At 48.0% G+C, this 20,004-nt stretch overlaps 1 protein-coding gene across 1 annotated transcript in view; it reads right to left on the bottom strand.

The window, feature by feature from the left end:
* Positions 1 to 1,438: 1,438 nt before the first annotated feature.
* Positions 1,439 to 20,004, bottom strand: part of LOC144950720 (gamma-aminobutyric acid type B receptor subunit 1-like) — a 195,791-nt gene continuing 177,225 nt past the window's right edge. Inside the window, exons 3-7 of the mRNA XM_078880793.1 lie at positions 14,341 to 14,412; positions 11,766 to 11,972; positions 5,644 to 5,832; positions 4,533 to 4,595; positions 1,439 to 1,515 (exon numbers count right to left, since the gene is read on the bottom strand). Coding sequence (XP_078736919.1) covers positions 1,439 to 1,515; positions 4,533 to 4,595; positions 5,644 to 5,832; positions 11,766 to 11,972; positions 14,341 to 14,404 — 600 coding nt within the window. The 5' untranslated portion in view covers positions 14,405 to 14,412. The remainder of the gene's footprint in view (positions 1,516 to 4,532; positions 4,596 to 5,643; positions 5,833 to 11,765; positions 11,973 to 14,340; positions 14,413 to 20,004) is intronic.

Genomic DNA, 20,004 nt, shown 5'->3' with positions numbered 1-20,004 from the left:
GTGTCAGTTTTATTGCCAGATAAAAGGGTAAAAAAAACAATTATCAAAACCCACTCTTGTACAGGATCAACAATCATTTGTAAAACGCAGCAACAGTCTGGAGCCATTCGCGCGGGCCACGTGCTGATGGGTATTGTCCTCAATGTCAGACCACTAAGCCAGTACCGTCGGGCAGAGGTGGGACAAAGTCATTGTTATGCAAGTCCAAGTCGAGTCGCAAGTCATCAAATTCATGACTCGAGTCTGACTCGAGTCCAAGTCACATGACTCGAGTCCACATCTCATAGGTGGGACAAAGTCATTGTTATGCAAGTCCAAGTCGAGTCGCAAGTCATCAAATTCATGACTCGAGTCTGACTCGAGTCCAAGTCACATGACTCGAGTCCACACCTCTGCCGTCGGGACCCACCCCCCCTTACCCCCCCCCCCGCGCTGCCGCCGACTTAGAAAACCTTGAGCTCTACAAGACAAATAAATCAAAGCTCGCGCGCGTTGAGTAAGTTTGATGGCCCACGGTAGTAAGCGGGAGGACATCTGTCAAGCCAAATCAATGGGAGTTCGACTCGCGACAAATCAACTTGGACTACACGTTTAAACGTGTTTCTTTCTTGCCGCTGTGCCAGAATGAGGCCAGAACCACGCCAATAAGAAGAGCGGTGTGGAAGGTGGTGGGGTGGGGGGGGGCAGAACACGAGGAGGCCTGGGAGGCGCTACGATTGAAGAGATAAAAGCCAAGATTTTTTTAAAGCGTTGCCACCTGCTCTATGGTACAAAGAAGACTTAGGGGGGGTGGGACACGTGATGCCAACAGTGAAAAGTGACCTCCTGATCTCACGGGCAACGGTGGCAACACATTCCGCATTACGAAGGGTGAGCGCGATTCTCTCTGCGGGGCGAACGACTATTGGCTTCTCTGACGGAGTGGTGCTCATTTTATCTGCCACCCACACTGACAATGTTGGTGAAGTATGGTCAAAAAGCCCCCATTACTGACATGGCATTTGGAGGCCCTCTGTGATTGATTCCCAGCCGTTGGCCATCCCCATCACCGACCCACACTGACGAGGTTGGTGAAGTATGGTCAAAAAGCCCCCATTACTGACATGGAATTTGGAGGCCCTCTGTGATTGATTCCCAGCCCTGGTCATCCCCATCACCGACCCACACTGACAAGGTTGGTGAAGTATGCTTACAAACGCCCCATCACCGACATGACATTTGGAGGCCTTCATCCAGCAGTGGATTTAAAAGGAGCCGAACCAATGCGGAGTCATGCCACACGGGCACGAGTTGAATTCCATCCAATGAGGGTTATAAATCAGGACGCTTACAGCACACGTAACGGCAGAGATCGCAGCCCGAGGCCTTTTACAGAGGGACAAATTCAGCGTTGGGAACATCGCGATGAGATTTGTTTTTTTTACATCTACGAGCCGAACTAATTCCCCTTCTTGCTGGCGGCCCGGCGAGAGATCGCCGGTCTCCGGAACGCCGGTGTGTGCCAACGGAAGCCTCCTAAACGGTTGACATCAAAACGATGCCGACATCAAAAAACTACAAAAAAAATGCTCAATTGCAGTGACCTAATAATAAAAAAACGACATCTAAGCGATGACATTATAGAAGCGCTGACCTCTCCACATGGAACTACAAACAAACTCTTTCAAGCACTCTCGTGGTCACGACGCTGCTGCTGCTGCCCAGAAGCACAATTAACAACAACAACAACGACACTCAACACATAAACAAAAATGCAACTATTTATTTTTATTTTACCAGGTAAGGCCCACTGAGCTACTATATAGCTCTTGTTCAGAAGCGAGCTGGCTATCACAAATGATAGCTCAACAAAGTGGCTCATCGTGTGGAAATTTCTAGCAGCCCAAATACATCTAAACGCGCGACGTTGATTCTAAATGTGGAGGGAAAAACCGGAGGACCCGGAAGAAAAATCCACGCGACCACGGGGAGAGAGAGAGAGAGAGCAGGCGTTAGGGGTCGAACCCACAACCTCCTGTACACCAGGCGAGGTAGTTAGCATCTCACCACCGTGGCGAAATGTTAAGATGTTCGCCAATAACAACAGTGCGGGCCATTTCCTCCCCGTAGCGAAATCGCGTCCAATTAGGTCGCTGCTCTGCCTGCGCACAGAGTTCTTGCCACAAATGAACCACAATACCATGGCTGTTCTCGTCAAGAAGCATGAACCATCAACGCGAACTCCGGTTATCCTCGCAGCAGCAGCAGTAGCAGCAGTAGCAGCAGCAGTAGCAGCAGCAGCAGTAGCAGCAGTAGCAGCAGTAGCAGCAGCAGTAGCAGCAGCAGCAGCGGCTTTTGTTTGGCCATCGAACAAAGGCAGTCACCGTATCGCGGCCGTCTGGAACGCTCTTCCGTCCGATACTGCATTGGGGAGCCACGGGAGCTATGCGACTTTTAAACCATCTCGATGGAAAAGGAATTACTTTACAACTGCTTTGTGTGTTTTGATTTAAAGCTTTCGTGACTGCATGGATTCATATTATTGGTTCTTTCGGTAAAGTCACGTAGAAGGGAAATAATAAAATAATATAACTATAAAACAATAAAAAATTGTCACGACGTTTCGACTGCAACACAATCAATCATCATCAGGTGTGAAATCCACAGAAAGATTTTTTTTTTTTAAGTGGCAATTTTCTTTCTGTGGATTTCACACCTGATGATGATTGCTTGTGTTGCAGTCGAAACGTCGTGAGAATTTTTATTGTTTTATATTTATATTATTTTATTATTTCCCTTCTACGGGACTTTACCGAAAGAACCAAGAATATGCTTTGTGTGTGTTTAGTTTGTTGTCCTTCCCCCGCAGCTCCGATTGACGCGGTTGCGGTGCGTATGGTGCGAAAGAAGTTCGACACAGGACACACCAAGGGTGGCACAGTCGGGTTTTTAAATCCTTTATATTAAGTTCACTTGCTTGCTTGCTTGCGCGCTTACGACCGTGCAAATCTTTCGGTCGTTTTTTAACCCACTTCCCGTGATCCAATCGAGCTGACATTTTTCATATTTTATTTAAAATACCAATGTGATAAAAATGAAACTCTTACTCAAGAAAAACAGAAGTGAATAATAAAATAAAACCGATGCCACGCATATAAAGGATTTATAGTGAAAAACTTTGTTTTTACGGGTAAATTTTTTTACAATCGGGTTTAATTGTCTGTTTATATTAAACCCGATCATCTGAGATTGGGGGAAATCCGGTTTAATTGGTTCTAATTGCAGAACCGCTCTTCTCACCGATGGGCTTCATCCATTCCAAGCTCAGGAACTCACTGGCGCCCACGAGTGTGGAGGAGAAGCTCGTGTTCATCAAGACCAACCTGCCCGCCGCATTCTACGACTACCCCGTGCCCGACGGCCCCGTGTACGATGATAGCAGCACCGACGAGGAAGCAGCCTAAGCCTTGGATCAGAGTTTCGTATTCATTAAACCAGGTTTTAATTCCCCGAAATCGGGTTTAATTGTATTAAAGAAAAAACCCGATGCCTGCCGCTGGAAAAATCGGGTTTTTTCCACCCATGGGACACACACGCAACGGTAATCCGGTTTTGGCCAGACGTCCACGTGCGATTATGAAGTCGATACCGACCTCTAGTGGCGACAAACGGTACCTCTCCGTGTTGGAAAAACGGAAGGCGATACGAGGACGCGTATTTTTTGGCCGGCTACCCATCCAGAAACAATTGTGCATTTTTAGCGAAGAGGGGTGGAGTTTTTTTTTTCTACGTGTTTGTGTATTTGTTGTTGTTGTTGAATTTCTCATCCCTATTTGGCATTCGGGTTATAATTGGAAAGACAAAAAAAGGCAAAATCCATCCGATAAAAATCGTGAAAAATATCTTTTTTCTTTTGTCTTTGAAGCCCAAAGAATATCCATCCGAAATTCAACGAAAATTTTATTTTTCTTTGAACCTATCTACGTGACTTTACCGAAAGACACAAAGAATATGAATTCCTGCAGTCACGAAAGCTTTAAATAAAAATTTATTTTATTTTACCAGTTCAGGCCCACTGAGCTATGTAGCTCTTGTTCAGAAGCAACCTAGCCACAAATGATAGCTCAACGAAATGGCTTATCATGTATGTATGTAGTTTTATGTATGTGGAACTTGTTTTGAACCGAACATAGCCAACCATTTTCATCGGATGTTGAACTTTTACAGCGGCCAAATACTCTGAAGGCGTGATGCTGATTCCATGATTCTAAATGCGCAAAGGGAAAAACCGGAGGACCCGGAGAAAAATCCGCGCGACCACCAAGGGGAGAGAATAAGAGAGGACACGCAGACTCCAAATATACAGCAGGCATCGCCAGGGCTAGGTTCTTAACCACGATCTCCTCTATGCCAGGCGAGGTAGTTAACATCTCCTCGCCACCGTGATGATGATGAGAGAGGACACCGCAAACTCCAAATATACATCTTCTTGGTTCTTTAGGTAAATAGACCACGATGTGAACTCGAGGTAACAATGGAAATCTGGAACTTACTTTTCTTTTTCTCCTGATCCCTGCGGTTGTGACCCATCGCCTCGTTTGAGTCCTCTCCATCTCCTGGTTAACAAAGTGAAAATTCTTAGCTTGATAACGCGTGAAATGTCAATACCACAATGTTATTATGGACAACAACAACAGCAAACCCCGTGCACACCTGTATATATATATATTACTGGTAGGAACGAAATGAACCAGCCTACAATAGATTATATCGTCCGTCCGTCCGATGTCCGATTAGGTGTAGCAACATCGCCCCCTACTGCAAACACTTGGCAGGACCCTACAAAAACCTCTAGACTCAGTGAGGCTTTCCTGGCTAAACAAGTGTAACATTCCCTTATAATTCCCTGAGATAGTTTTTAATTAAAACATTTAAATTCAAAATTAACTCACAGCGGCCTAAAGCCTACAGCTAGGCCTAAAGCCTAGAACTAGGCCTCAAACTCTCCCTTCGTATCGTACCCCCGCCATTTCATTTTATTATAGCCATTCATTTGTTCGTTCCTACCAGCCCACCCCGCAGGGACCTGTTAATAAGCATGCTATCTAAACACACATTGCACATACAACATTGGCACGTGTCCCGTCCATCTGTTACGTCTCAAACGGTGCATCGGAGAAAACAAGAAAGTTCAGAATCAGAAAGGGTTTTATTCGCCATGAAAGTTCGCACAGACAAGGAATTTACTTTGGCCGGAAGGTGCATACATTCAAAATATAGGAATCTTAAATCTTAAATAAGTGGTTTACAAGTCTAACTATACTAAAGGTACAAGTCTAACTAATACTAAGGAGCTAAAGTATGTAAAAATTGAATAAAATAAAATCTAAAATATACAATAGCTATAATACACAATATAAAATTACGAAAATGCAAATATGGGAACATAGTTGCAAATATGGCAGGGTGTCATTGTGCAGATATTGTGTTAAAGTCAGTTTGAGCCCCTCTTCGCCAAAGACGCTCCCGGAATCTCGCGTCGAAGCGCTGTGCACATACACACAGGCAATGCGCTACACTACGTGCTACACTACATCGTGCCTTCTGAAGCAAGGGGGGGGTACGTGGAGGAGCGGGGGGAGGAGGGGGGGGGGGGAGACTCACGCAGGCAACGTGGAGCCGTGGCGTTCCATTGACCGCGGCGCGTGCAGACGTTCCTTGGCGAGCCGTGGAGACGGAATCCGTCGAGGCAGCGATACTCAACGATCGCTCCCGCCACGGGCTTTCCCTCGGGGCTGTACAGCTGTGCCCGGCCGTGTTTCAGCACCAGGCCGCTGTCCGAACACCGCTCCACTGACACCGACCAGCAGGTCCGAGTAGGGTGGCGAGGGGGAGAGAGAGAGAGGAGATGGTGGTGGAGAGGCATGATGACTTTCTTTGGCTGTTGCCGACTGGGGCTGGATTTCCCACAAAGCACGAGGCGAGGGTAACGCCAATAGAGATTTGTTGTGTGTCACGGGGACCTTTTATTTTTGTGGCCAGTATCAAAGGATTAAAAATAAAAATAGGTTTTACCCGCTCTGGCAGAATCGGGGTTAAAGACACTGCGTTATATTGTAAGAGCATGTTTTGTTTGAATGTTCGCCACAAGTACGTGTGGTAAATGCAGATTTGAGTCCTCGCAAAAAGCTATCTATTAGGCGTTTGGACATTTTAACACCTCCTGTTTTATTGCCAGAAAGGGTATTATTATAATACATTTTCAGAGCTTGTTACGTGTTTAGTTCGGTGGTTCTTCGCACTTGCTGCAGCCTTGCAACCCATTGGTTCTCAATAGTTAAAATAATGTATGACGTCAATAAATACATCGCTTTGATGAAACAAAGTAAGTTGTGCTGACGTGTCCGTGCTTCGTGTTTTTGATTATTTACCTTCTAAAAAGATAATTCTGGCCACGTCTCGCACCCCCAGACAGGGCATCTCACACCCCCAGACAGGACATCTCACACCCCCAGAGAGGGCATCTCACACCCCCAGAGAGGGCATCTCACACCCCCAGAGAGGGCATCTCACACCCCCAGAGAAGGCATATCACACCCCCAGAGAGGGCATCTCACACCCCCAGGGAGGGCATCTCACACCCCCAGAGAGGGCATCTCACACCCCCAGAGAGGGCATCTCACACCCCCAGAGAGGGCATCTCACACCCCCAGGGAGGGCATCTCACACCCCCAGAGAGGGCATCTCACACCCCCAGAGAGGGCATCTCACACCCCCAGACAGGGAATCTCACACCCCCAGGGAGGGCATCTCACACCCCCAGAGAGGGCATCTCTCACCCCCAGACAGGGCATCTCACACCCCCAGAGAGGGGATCTCACACCTCCAGACAGGGCATCTCACACCCCCAGACAGGGCATCTCACACCCCCAGACAGGGTATCTCACACCCCCAGACAGGGCATCTCTCACCCCCAGACAGGGCATCTCACACCCCCAGACAGGGCATCTCACACCCCCAGACAGGGCATCTCACACCCCCAGACAGGGCATCTCACACCCCCAGAGAGGGCATCTCACACCCCCAGAGAGGGCATCTCACACCCCCAGAGAGGGCATCTCACACCCCCAGAGAGGGCATCTCACACCCCCAGAGAGGGCATATCACACCCCCAGGGAGGGCATCTCACACCTCCAGAGAGGGCATCTCACACCCCCAGAGAGGGCATCTCACACCCCCAGAGAGGGCATCTCACACCCCCAGAGAGGGCATCTCACACCCCCAGACAGGGAATCTCACACCCCTAGAGAGGGCATCTCACACCCCCATACAGGGCATCTCACACCCCCAGACAGGGCATCTCACACCCCCAGAGAGAGCATCTCTCACCCCCAGACAGGGCATCTCACACCCCCAGACAGGGCATCTCACACCCCCAGATAGGGCATCTCACACCCCCAGACAGGGCATCTCACACCCCCAGACAGGGCATCTCTCACCCCCAGACAGGGCATCTCACACCCCCAGACAGGGCATCTCACACCCCCAGACAGGGCATCTCACACCCCCAGAGAGGGCATCTCACACCTCCAGACAGGGCATCTCACACCCCCAGACAGGGCATCTCACACCCCCAGACAGGGCATCTCACACCCCCAGACAGGGCATCTCACACCCCCAGAGAGGGCATCTCACACCCCCAGACAGGGCATCTCTCACCCCCAGACAGGGCATCTCACACCCCCAGAGAGGGCATCTCACACCTCCAGACAGGGCATCTCACACCCCCAGACAGGGCATCTCACACCCCCAGACAGGGCATCTCACACCCCCAGACAGGGCATCTCACACCCTCAGACAGGGCATCTCTCACCCCCAGACAGGGCATCTCACACCCCCAGACAGGGCATCTCACACCCCCAGACAGGGCATCTCACACCCCCAGACAGGGCATCTCACACCCCCAGACAGGGAATCTCACACCCCCCAGAGAGGGCATCTCACACCCCCAGAGATGGCATCTCTCACACCCCCAGGGAGGGCATCTCACACCCCCAGAGAGGGAATCTCACACCCCCAGACAGGGCATCTCACACCCCCAGAGAGGGCATCTCACACCCCCAGAGAGGGCATCTCTCACCCCCAGAGAGGGCATCTCTCACACCCCCAGACAGGGCATCTCACACCCCCAGAGAGGGCATCTCACACCCCCAGACAGGGCATCTCACACCCCCAGAAAGGGCATCTCACACCCCCAGAAAGGGCATCTCACACCCCCAGACAGGGCATCTCACACCCCCAGAGAGGGCATCTCACACCCCCAGAGAGGGCATCTCACACCCCCAGACAGGGCATCTCACACGCCCAGAGAGGGCATCTCACACCCCCAGAGAGGGCATCTCTCACCCCCAGACAGGGCATCTCACACCCCCAGACAGGGCATCTCACACCCCCAGAAAGGGCATCTCACACCCCCAGAAAGGGCATCTCACACCCCCAGAGAGGGCATCTCGCATCTCCAGAGAGGGCATCTCACACCCCCAGAGAGGGCATCTCACACCCCCAGACAGGGCATCTCACACCCCCAGACAGGGCATCTCACACCCCCAGAGAGGGCATCTCGCATCTCCAGACAGGGCATCTCACACCCCCAGAGAGGGCATCTCGCACCCCCAGATAGGGCATCTCACACCCCCAGACAGGGCATCTCACACCCCCAGACAGGGCATCTCACACCCCCAGACAGGGCATCTCTCACCCCCAGAGAGGGCATCTCACACCCCCAGAGAGGGCATCTCTCACCCCCAGACAGGGCATCTCACACCCCCAGAGAGGGAATCTCACACCCCCAGAGAGGGCATCTCTCACCCCCCAGGGTGTAGTTTGTTGTCCTCTCCCCACCCCCGCACCTCCGATCATAGCGCGGTTGGCTACGTACGGTGTGAAAGAAGTTCAACATACATTTACATATTTTTTTACATGTTCGCCACAAGTACATGTGGTTAATGCAGACATGATTCCTCGCAAAAAAAGGTTTCCGTTTGGTGTTTTAACATCTTAACACAACTGTTTTATTGCCAGAAAGAGTATTTATTTTATTTTACTTTTATTAATTAATTTTTTTAACCTACGTGACTTTACCGAAAAACCTAAGAATATAAATAGAAAGAGTAAAGCCTATTCTTGTAAATGTACACTGTATGTATTGCAAACGTATTATCCCTCCCCCACTCACCTGCCTGCCAAGGTAATATCAAACTACAAACGAGTTTATTTTGTTTTTATTTTACCAGCTAAGGCCCACTGGAGCTGCCATATGGCTCTTTTTCAGAAGTGACCGGGCCGTCACAAATGATAGCGCGACCAGCTGACTGAACTGCGAAGTTCAAGAACAAAACAACAACAACAACAACAAAAATCCCAATCAAGGTGATCGCAACACGCTTCATTTCATCGCTACGCCGTGTTAAAATACGTACAACCGGTGATATTGCAGGACATTCCTCGTTTTGAGTCGACGCTGTTTCGAATATGCAAATCAACACAATAAACGTACAGTTGCATGCGGAAAAAAAAGCAGGTGGGAATTTATGGGCGGTAGACGAATTTTCTCAACCCGTATGATGTCGATTATACATGCGGTGGGGAAAAAGCCGATGGTAGAGAGACACACACACATGCACTAGTCCAAATGCTGTACTCTTTCGCCCTCTGCTGGTTGATAGTGGTAACTGCTTTCATTTCGAGGATTTAATACGATCAGAATATTAGTGGTAGGAACCTCCTGGTACCACCAGCCCACAGGGGATTATTGTGTCCGTCGTGCAGGGAGGGGCTGGGTGGGGAGAGAGGGGCTGGGTGAGGAGGGGAGGGTGGGGAGGGGCTGGGTGGGGAGGGTGGGGAGATGCTGGGTGGGGAGGGTGGGGAGGGGCTGGGTGGGGAGAGAGGGGCTGGGTGGGGAGGGGAGGGTGGGGAGGGGCTGGGTGGGGAGGGTGGGGAGGGGCTGGGTGGGGAGGGTGGGGAGAGGCTGGGTGGGGAGGGTTGGGCTGGGTGGGGGGTCCGAGGGGTGGGGCTGGGTGGGGAGGGTCTGCCCGCCCTCACAGTCGGGCATATTTCCGGAATACACCACGCCGCCGTTGACCCTGGCCATTGACCGAGCAACCCAACGTTCCTACCAGCTCCCTCCGCAGGACAATGTGTTCCCTGGGCGAACAAGCGTCGTATTGGGAGAACAATCCGACTCGTCGACACGTGACTTGGTGATGCTGCTGCGTTGCAGAGGCACTGTCAACAAAACAACTCGGCACGCTCGTCAATGATGCTGCCTGCCACTCCCACTGCAGCACAGAGAGGAAGCGTCTTCACCAACCCTGCGTCCGTTCCTCGATTAATACCACACCCCTATCATTACCCCAACCCCTATCACCACCCGTATCACTACCCCAACTGCTATCACTGCCCCTACCACTATCACTACCCCAACCCCTATCACTACCCCTATCCCTATCACTACCCCAACCCCTATCACTATCACTACCCCTAGCACTACCCCAACCCCTATAACTACATGTACCTCGACTCCTATCATTACCACTATCACTACCCCAGCCCCTATCACCACCCATATCACTACCCCTATCACTATCACGACCCTAGCCCCTCCTTAACCTCTCCCTCCTGCCCTCCGAACAGACCCGCTCTTAATTGTAACCACTATCATCTCACGTACAATTTTATAATTGTAAGTAAAGCGCCTTGGATGAAGGCGCTTCAGTATATATGAATCTATATAATATGAGGTATAGGCGACGTTTCGAGCAGTGACCCTTGAAAGCCCCGAATTTTCAAAAAATTTTTCTTATAAGGCGACAGCGTTGAGTTTATACTCTTTTTTAATTTCGTTAAAGTCAAGTAGGTGAAAAAAAAAAACTAAATTAAATCACGACGTTTCAGAAGCAGGTAGGACAGCCACAGCCTACGTGACTTTACGGAAAGAACCAAAGAGTATATGGATCCTTGCAGTCACCAAAACTGCAAATCTAGCGTTGAGTTTGTTACCACCTAACAACTTGGCCAAGGCGCGCGCGAGACCGTTACCAAATATCACTGCTAGAGGGCGCACGATGGCCAAAACGTTCCGATTCAGTGACAACAACGTAGCGTGGTAGAGTTGCAGCCCGGTGTTGGCCGTGAGCGGGAATCGAACCCGGGTCGCCGGGTTCATAGCGCGGCGCGCTAACCGCTACACCACCGCTCCCCGCACACACAAAGACACACACACACACACAGACACACAGACACACACAGACAGACACACACAAAGACACACAGACAGACAGACACACACACAGACACACACATAGACACACACACACGCACACAGACGCGCACACACACACAAACACACAGACACACACACAGACAGACACACACACACAAAGAAACACACACACACAAAGACACACAGACACACACACAGACACACAGACACACACAGACAGACACACACAAAGACACACAGACAGACACACACATAGACACACACACACGCACACAGACGCGCACACACACACAAACACACAGACACACACACAGACAGACACACACACACAAAGAAACACACACACACAAAGACACACAGACACACACACACAGACACACACACACACGCACACAGACACACACGCAAAGACACACACAGACACACACACAGACACACAGACACACACAGACACACACAGAGACACAAACACACAGACACACGCACACACGCACACACAACTTACAGCACTTGGTCTTCGCGTTCTCGTTGGACCACGTGCCGTTGTTTTCGCACCGTCGCACGCGGGGCCCCACGAGCTCGCGATCGCCCCGGCACACGTACTCGATCTCGTAGTAGTGGGGCAGCACGGTCAGCTGCTGCACCAGCTGATTGGTCATGCCGGGGTAGCGAATTCCTGCCTCCACGGGCGGCTGCAGCTTCTTGCAGCCCACTGCTGAGACAAAAGAGAGGCGTCGTTTTGCACGTCGCGCCCGCTACTCGCTTGAGGCTGAGTCGACCTAGGCGAGGCAATCGAACGGTTCGGATTATAATCATTGTAAACTGGTGTCGGGCCCCGGTGTTTTTTTCTGCAATATTTTGCTGTTTTTCTTGGATTTTCTGTTTGCACTTAGTCACATATTCACTTTAAGATGTTTTTTTGTTCATGTTTTTGTTTTTTGTTTGTTGCGGTTGCACCCGATTCAAGAGCCGAATGGCTCACAGGGCTATACCTAATAAATTAACTTTAACTTGAACTTGAGCGGGAATCAAACTCGGGTGGACAAACACACACATGCACACTCGCCCTTTTTCCACTGGCACGTCCGGACCGAGCCAGCGTAGGGCCATCACGGCATGGGTGTTGGGGGGGGGTGGGTTTCCACTGGCACGTCCGGACCGAGCCAGTGTAGGGCCATCACGGCACGGGTGTTGGGGGGGGGTTTCCACTGGCACGTCCGGACCGAGCCAGCGCAGGGCCATCACGGCACGGGTGTTGGGGGGGGGGGGTTTCCACTGGCACGTCCGGACCGAGCCAGCGCAGGGCCATCATGGTACGGGTGTTGGGGGGGGGTTTCCACTGGCACGTCTGGACCGAGCCAGCGCAGGGCCATCACGGCACGGGTGTTGGGTTTGGTGGGGGGGGGGGGTTTCCACTGGCTGTTTGCCAAGCCGAGCCGGGATGAAACCGGGCCCACGGTAACGGCGGCCACACCGAACGTCCGAATCTGGCTCGAGGGAAACAAAGCAGGGTCAGGCGCGGGCAGTGGCGGCTCCTGCAAAATCTCTCAGGGGGGGCAAATGTCTGGATGATTGATAAGGATAAGGTCCACCCATGCAATGGATAAATTAACAGCTTAAGCATATAAAGGCAACTTCACTTCTTTAATATTAATGAAAAATAAAGTGACTCTTAACAATACATCTTGTTTGTTTTATACTCACTATTATTACAATCCACTCAGTTTCATTTATTAAAGATTCCACTAGGTGGCGACAAATAATATTGTTGACTGAAACGTGCTTACGTATGATGACGTAAGCACGTTAGTGCGAGCCCTCCTGGAAGACATAGAGAATGCATTGCAGCGCCCGCCGTTCGAAAAAAAAACATCTTTGAATGTAAGTCTATGGGGCCACTCGGGGCGATTCTCAGCCGGAGTGAAATCGCCCAAAAAGAGGCGGTACTCCACAGAACTTGACATGACGCTGCTTGGACTATATCCAGAGGCACAGTGACGGCTAGCGTAACTGTGGTTGAATGAGATTGGTGGTGCGTCGCCCAATCGCCCTAATGAAGAAACCGCCCCTGGGCGCGGGGCTCACGACGCGTGCATCGAGCGTGTGTATGCATACAAACATACATACACGCGTGTATGTTTAGCTTCTTTTGCACCGCACGTCGCTAAACGCGCGAACGGGAGGTGCGGGGGAAGGACAACAAACAGGTGGACTTCTCCACGAATCTGGCTGTCGCCTGGTGAAGCCGGTTGTAATTACTGGCGAAACGTCGTACTCAGATTGTTAATGTTGTGGCTTGGCTCTCCAACACACCGGTGTGCTGTACAAGTATACTACACTATACACTACACTATACACTACTATACACTACACTATAAACTACTATACACTACACTATACACTACACTATACACTACACTATCCACTACACTATACACTACACTATACACTACAATACACACTACACTATACACTACACTATACACTACACTATACACTACACTATCCACTACACTATACACTACACTATACACTACACTATCCACTACACTATACACTACACTATACACTACACTATACACTACTATGCACTACACTATACACTACACTATACACTACACTATACACTACACTATCCACTACACTATACACTACACTATACACTACACTATACACTACTATGCACTACACTATACACTACATTATACACTACACTATCCACTACACTATACACTACACTATCCACTACACTATACACTACTATGCACTACACTATACACTACACTATACACTACACTATACACTACACACTAGTGCTGTACTAGTGACGAATTGGCCACGTTCTGTTTACGTGACAACCCTTACTAGTTGGCTGTGTCGGGTGGTGGCGGGTTTTAACGACACATTTAAATATACACGTGATCGAACCCAAAATACACCTCTATTATGGATGATATTGTTCGCTAAAGCCCTACTAGGTTTTAAACAAGATAAAGTTGTGGGGGGGGTGGGGAGTGGAAGACAAAACACGTGCGTGTGTGGTGTGAACATTCATTTGCGTCGACCGATCCAGCGCTCACCATTTTTTGCCAAGCACGAGTGCGCGCCCACGAGTATGGCGACGAGCACTTGAACGATGTCCATTGCGTTTCCTGAGAGGACGAGAACAAGATAAGATGGGGAAAGAGAGGGGCATTTCATGACATGTAATGCTCCACAATAGGCAGGCGACGGTGGGCAACAACAGCAACACATTTTTCGATTTAAAGCTTTCGTGACTGCAGGGATTCATCGCAAGCAGCCGTCCTCACCTGTGAGAATTATTTTATTATGTTTTGTTTTTATTATTTTATTACTTCCCTTCTACGTGACTTTACCGAAACAGCAACACAAGCAATCATAATGAGGTGTGAAATGCACAGCAAGAAAATTTTAAAATTTTAAAATGTTCTTGCTGTGGATTTCACACCTTGCTTGTGTTGCAGTCGAAACGTCGTGAGCATTTTTTATTTTTTGATATTTTTATTATTTTATTATTTCTCTTCTACGTGACTTTACCGAAATAACCAATAATATGAATCCCTGCAGTCACGAAAGCTTTAAATCAAAACCAAAGAGTATGTTGAGTTTAGTTTCAGTATTCAGCTTCTCTGGGAGTTCGGAAGGAGTTTAGGTTTGTCATTTGCCGGCTCGTGTTTCTGCGCACAACGCGACACCCACGGTGGCTTCACCCCCTGCCGTGTGGTTAACCCACAAACAACACCCGGGCAGGGTGTTGGCAAGATATTCTTAGGTTTTTTCGGTAAAGTCACGTAAGTAAAAAAATAAAATTAATAAAAGTAAAATGAAAATAAAAAATAAATTTATTTAATTTTTTATTTTCATTTTTCACGTAGGTAAAAAAATAAAATTTATAAAAGTAAAATAAAAATAAAAAATAAATGTATTTTATTTTTATTTTACTTTTATTAATTTACAATTTTTACCTACGTGACTTTACCGAAACAAACCTAAGAATATGAATCCTTGCAGTCACGAAAGCTTCAAATCTATAAGTGTCGGCAAGAATCGCTACCGTTGAAATCACACACACACACACGCGTGTGTAAGGGGCCGTCCATAAATGACGTCACGCGATTTTGGACAATTTTTGACCCCCCCTCCCTCCTCGTCACACGGCGTCACAAAAGGTCAGACCCCCCCCCCCCCTCAAATATGACGTCACAAAGCTCTGCTCCCCCCCCCCCCCAAAACCATATTTCCATTTTGAAAATAAAACATGCTTCAAATCGCTTTAAACTATTATCATTGTAGTGCGTATTTAATGTGGCGCTGCACTCTGATGTTGTAGGAGTGTTGTGATAACAATTCTATATTTACTTAAAGTTGCGCATTTTGATGTGACGTCACATTTCTCACCCCCCCCCGCCTCGTCACACATCGTCCCAAAAATCTGACCCCCGCCCCAGGTGCGTGACGTCATTTATGGACGGCCCCTAAAATATTTTTCGTCTCGAGGCCGGTGCCTTCCGGATGGCTACTTGTTGCTGAGAACAACAACAACAACAAGAGAGGAGGCATCGTTTTGCCACTTGTCGGCGTGCTGCCTAAGTCGGAGGCAGGTGTCAGTGTGGTAGGTGGTGCCGAAACAAAGACAAAGATCCCCCGTGTAGCCTTAACGGATCGGGGCAAGTGCTGTTCGCGATCAGCACCTATGAAGGCCGGCACGGCACACGAGGGGGTGGATGGCCAGCACCACGCCCGGCCGCCTTTGTCTCCCCAGTGGCGATGTTTTTACACACAGCACCAGGTCCTCATTTGAGGCCGAGTCGACCTAGGGGGAGGCCCAGGATCCGGTTGCAGATTTCGCAGCGCGCTAACTGCTACACCGCCGCTCTACACTAGGGGGCGCCATATACACACAGATACACGCAGACACACACACACAGATACACACACACAGATACACACACACAGATACGCAGATACACACAGATACACACAGACACACAGATACACACATACACACAGATATACACACACAGATACACAGATACACATACACACAGATACACGCAGATACACACACAGATACACACATACACACAGATACACACATACACACAGATATACACACACAGATACACAGATACACATACACACAGATACACGCAGACACACACACACAGATACACACACACAGATACACATACACACAGATACACGCAGATACACACACAGATACACAGATACACATACACACAGATACACGCAGATACACACACAGATACACGCAGACACACACACAGATACACACACACAGATACACACACACAGATACGCAGATACACACAGATACACACAGATACACACAGATACACGCAGACACACACACACAGATACACACACACAGATACACACACACAGATACACGCAGACACACACACAGATACACACACACAGATACACACACACAGATACACGCAGACACACACACAGATACACACATACACACAGATATACACACACAGATACGCAGATACACACAGATACACACAGACACACAGATACACACACACAGATACACGCAGACACACACACAGATACACACATACACACAGATACACACACACAGATACGCAGATACACACAGATACACACAGACACACAGATACACACATACACACAGATATACACACACAGATACACAGATACACATACACACAGATACACGCAGATACACACACAGATACACACATACACACAGATACACGCAGATACACACACAGATACACACATACACACAGATACACGCAGATACACACACATATACACACATACACACAGATACACGCAGACACACACCGATATACACACACAGATACACACATACACACAGATACACACATACACACAGATACACGCAGATGAAGACACACACACAGCTATATACAGAGATACACACATAGATACACAAACACAGACACACACAGATACATAGATACACACACACACACACAGACACACATAGATGCACAGATACATACACGTAGACACACAGATACACACGCATGCGCGCGCGACCGATACAGGATGCTACCCAACCCACCCCACTCCTCGCGCTGTGCGGGTTCGGTTTGTGCGGTTTCGCGCGGACCTCCTTTGTTTTCGTCGCCAAAAGAGTTCGCTCAACGCACGCGGAGGGACACGTGCCCAGAGAGACACACATATAGACAGATACACGGAGATGTAGACACGAAGACACACACACACACGGAGATACAGAGACACACACACAGATGCATACACATATAGAGACACACTTATACACAGAGAACACGTTCCTTCGGAGTGGTCAGGTAGGAACTTGTTTGGACAGCGCATTCGTGCACGATAGAAAACATATGCACGACAGACAGACAAATAATCCCTGGTGGGCAGTGTGGAACCTGTTGTTCCTACCTGCATAAAGACACATAGATACATACAAAAAATACGAAGATTCTTCGTATTTTTTTACATACACACAGACACATACACAAAAATATGAAGATCCCCCCCAAGTGATGTTAACCAACAACTATGAAGGCCGGCACGGCACACGAAGGGGTGGGTGGCCAGCACCACGCCCGGCCACCTTTGTTTCCCCATTGGCGATGTTTACATACCGCACCAGGTACTCATTTGAGCCCGAGTCGACCTAGGGGAGGCCCAAGACTGGTTCAGATAAATCGTCACTGGTGTTGGCCGTGAGCGGGAATCGAACCCGGGTCGCCGGGTTTAGTAGTGCAGCGTAGCGCTAACCGCTACACCACCACTCCCCGCTACAGAAATACATACAGACACACACACACAGATGCATACACGTAGAGACACACACCCACACACGTAAAGACACATGCACATACATACAGATACAACATTATGTACCGTGTGCACACGCTGGCCCAGATGTCTTGTGACCCCAAATTAATTGACCCCTAACATTTGTCGGCCTTTGCATAATAATTTCTGTTTAAAATATATCTTCCTTTTATATGTCTAAAAAAAAATCCATATTAAGTTTTAGAGATTCAACTTCTTGGTTCTTTCGGTAAAGTCACGCAGAAGGGAAGTAATAAAATAATAAAAATAAAACATAATAAAATAATTATTCAGTTTAACACGTAGGCTTTCGCGACCAATATTGTTTATAATCAACGATTTTTGGGTTTAGATCGCGTTATTTATAAATGTGTCGTAACCCTCCACCACCCGACACGGCCAATCAGTAAAAAAAAGTGTCACGTTGACAAAAGACAAATAGTTCACTGCTTTAGCCCACCGGTGTGTTGAAGCGTGAAACCACAACATTTACAATTTGAGTACGACGTTTCGCTGGTAATTGCATCCAGCATCATCGGGCAATTCGCCAGAATGGTGAGGCTCTGCTGTGTCTCCCGTTCTTATATAGAGCAGCAGCAGGGTGACGTCATCATTAACTCATTAACTCATCAGGTGCAAAGATTTGAGGGGGGGGGTTATTGTAATTATATACTTGATTAGTAATAAGGCTATTGTTACGATGCGAGTTGTAGATTAGTAATCATTTGGAATGTGTTCTATTGTGATTATGCTACATTAATAATCAGTTAGTGCTTGTTTCCCTTATAAGGAATTGTAATGCATCTTATTTAATAATACGCTTCCAGGCCGCACTAAGCCTGTAGCTGTCTGAGCGATTAAAGTTATTTCTGTTTCTCTCAATCTCAATGGATTCTCTAATTAGTCTTTGCCAGTAGTAACTAGTTTTACACAACACTTCAACGTTGTCAAAATCAATTGAGTGTCCCTGTTGACAAGCATGTTCTGCCACTGCCGACAGTTGTGTTTGCGATAGTTTAATATTTCTCTGGTGTTCTTTTAGTCTTACACTAACGTTACGCCCTGTCTGTCCAATATAGCATCTGCCACATACACAATTAATCCGATATACACCTTCTGTTGATAATTTAGGTAATTCGTCTTTAGTGCACGTTACTAATTGTTGAATTTTGTGTACTGTACCAAATCTTACTGTAATGTTTTGCTTTTGCAAAACACGGGCTAATTTGTCAGTTACTCCTGAGATAAATGGTATTTTTATTGTTTTAATAATCTGATCGCTTTCAGCAGTGTTGCTTTGCGATCGTGATTTGGCATTTAGTGCTCTGTTAATTTGAGCATTATTGTAGCCATTCTGTCTTAGTGCTTCTTTAACATGTTTAATCTCTCTCACTAGATGATGAAAGTCTAGTGAGAGAGATTAAACATGTTAAAGAAGCACTAAGACAGAATGGCTACAATAATGCTCAAATTAACAGAGCACTAAATGCCAAATCACGATCGCAAAGCAACACTGCTGAAAGCGATCAGATTATTAAAACAATAAAAATACCATTTATCTCAGGAGTAACTGACAAATTAGCCCGTGTTTTGCAAAAGCAAAACATTACAGTAAGATTTGGTACAGTACACAAAATTCAACAATTAGTAACGTGCACTAAAGACGAATTACCTAAATTATCAACAGAAGGTGTATATCGGATTAATTGTGTATGTGGCAGATGCTATATTGGACAGACAGGGCGTAACGTTAGTGTAAGACTAAAAGAACACCAGAGAAATATTAAACTATCGCAAACACAACTGTCGGCAGTGGCAGAACATGCTTGTCAACAGGGACACTCAATTGATTTTGACAACGTTGAAGTGTTGTGTAAAAC

Source organism: Lampetra fluviatilis, chromosome 59 (assembly GCF_964198595.1).
Source record: "Lampetra fluviatilis chromosome 59, kcLamFluv1.1, whole genome shotgun sequence".
Classification (NCBI taxonomy): domain Eukaryota; kingdom Metazoa; phylum Chordata; class Hyperoartia; order Petromyzontiformes; family Petromyzontidae; genus Lampetra; species Lampetra fluviatilis.
This window is presented reverse-complemented; position numbering and strand designations above follow the sequence as displayed.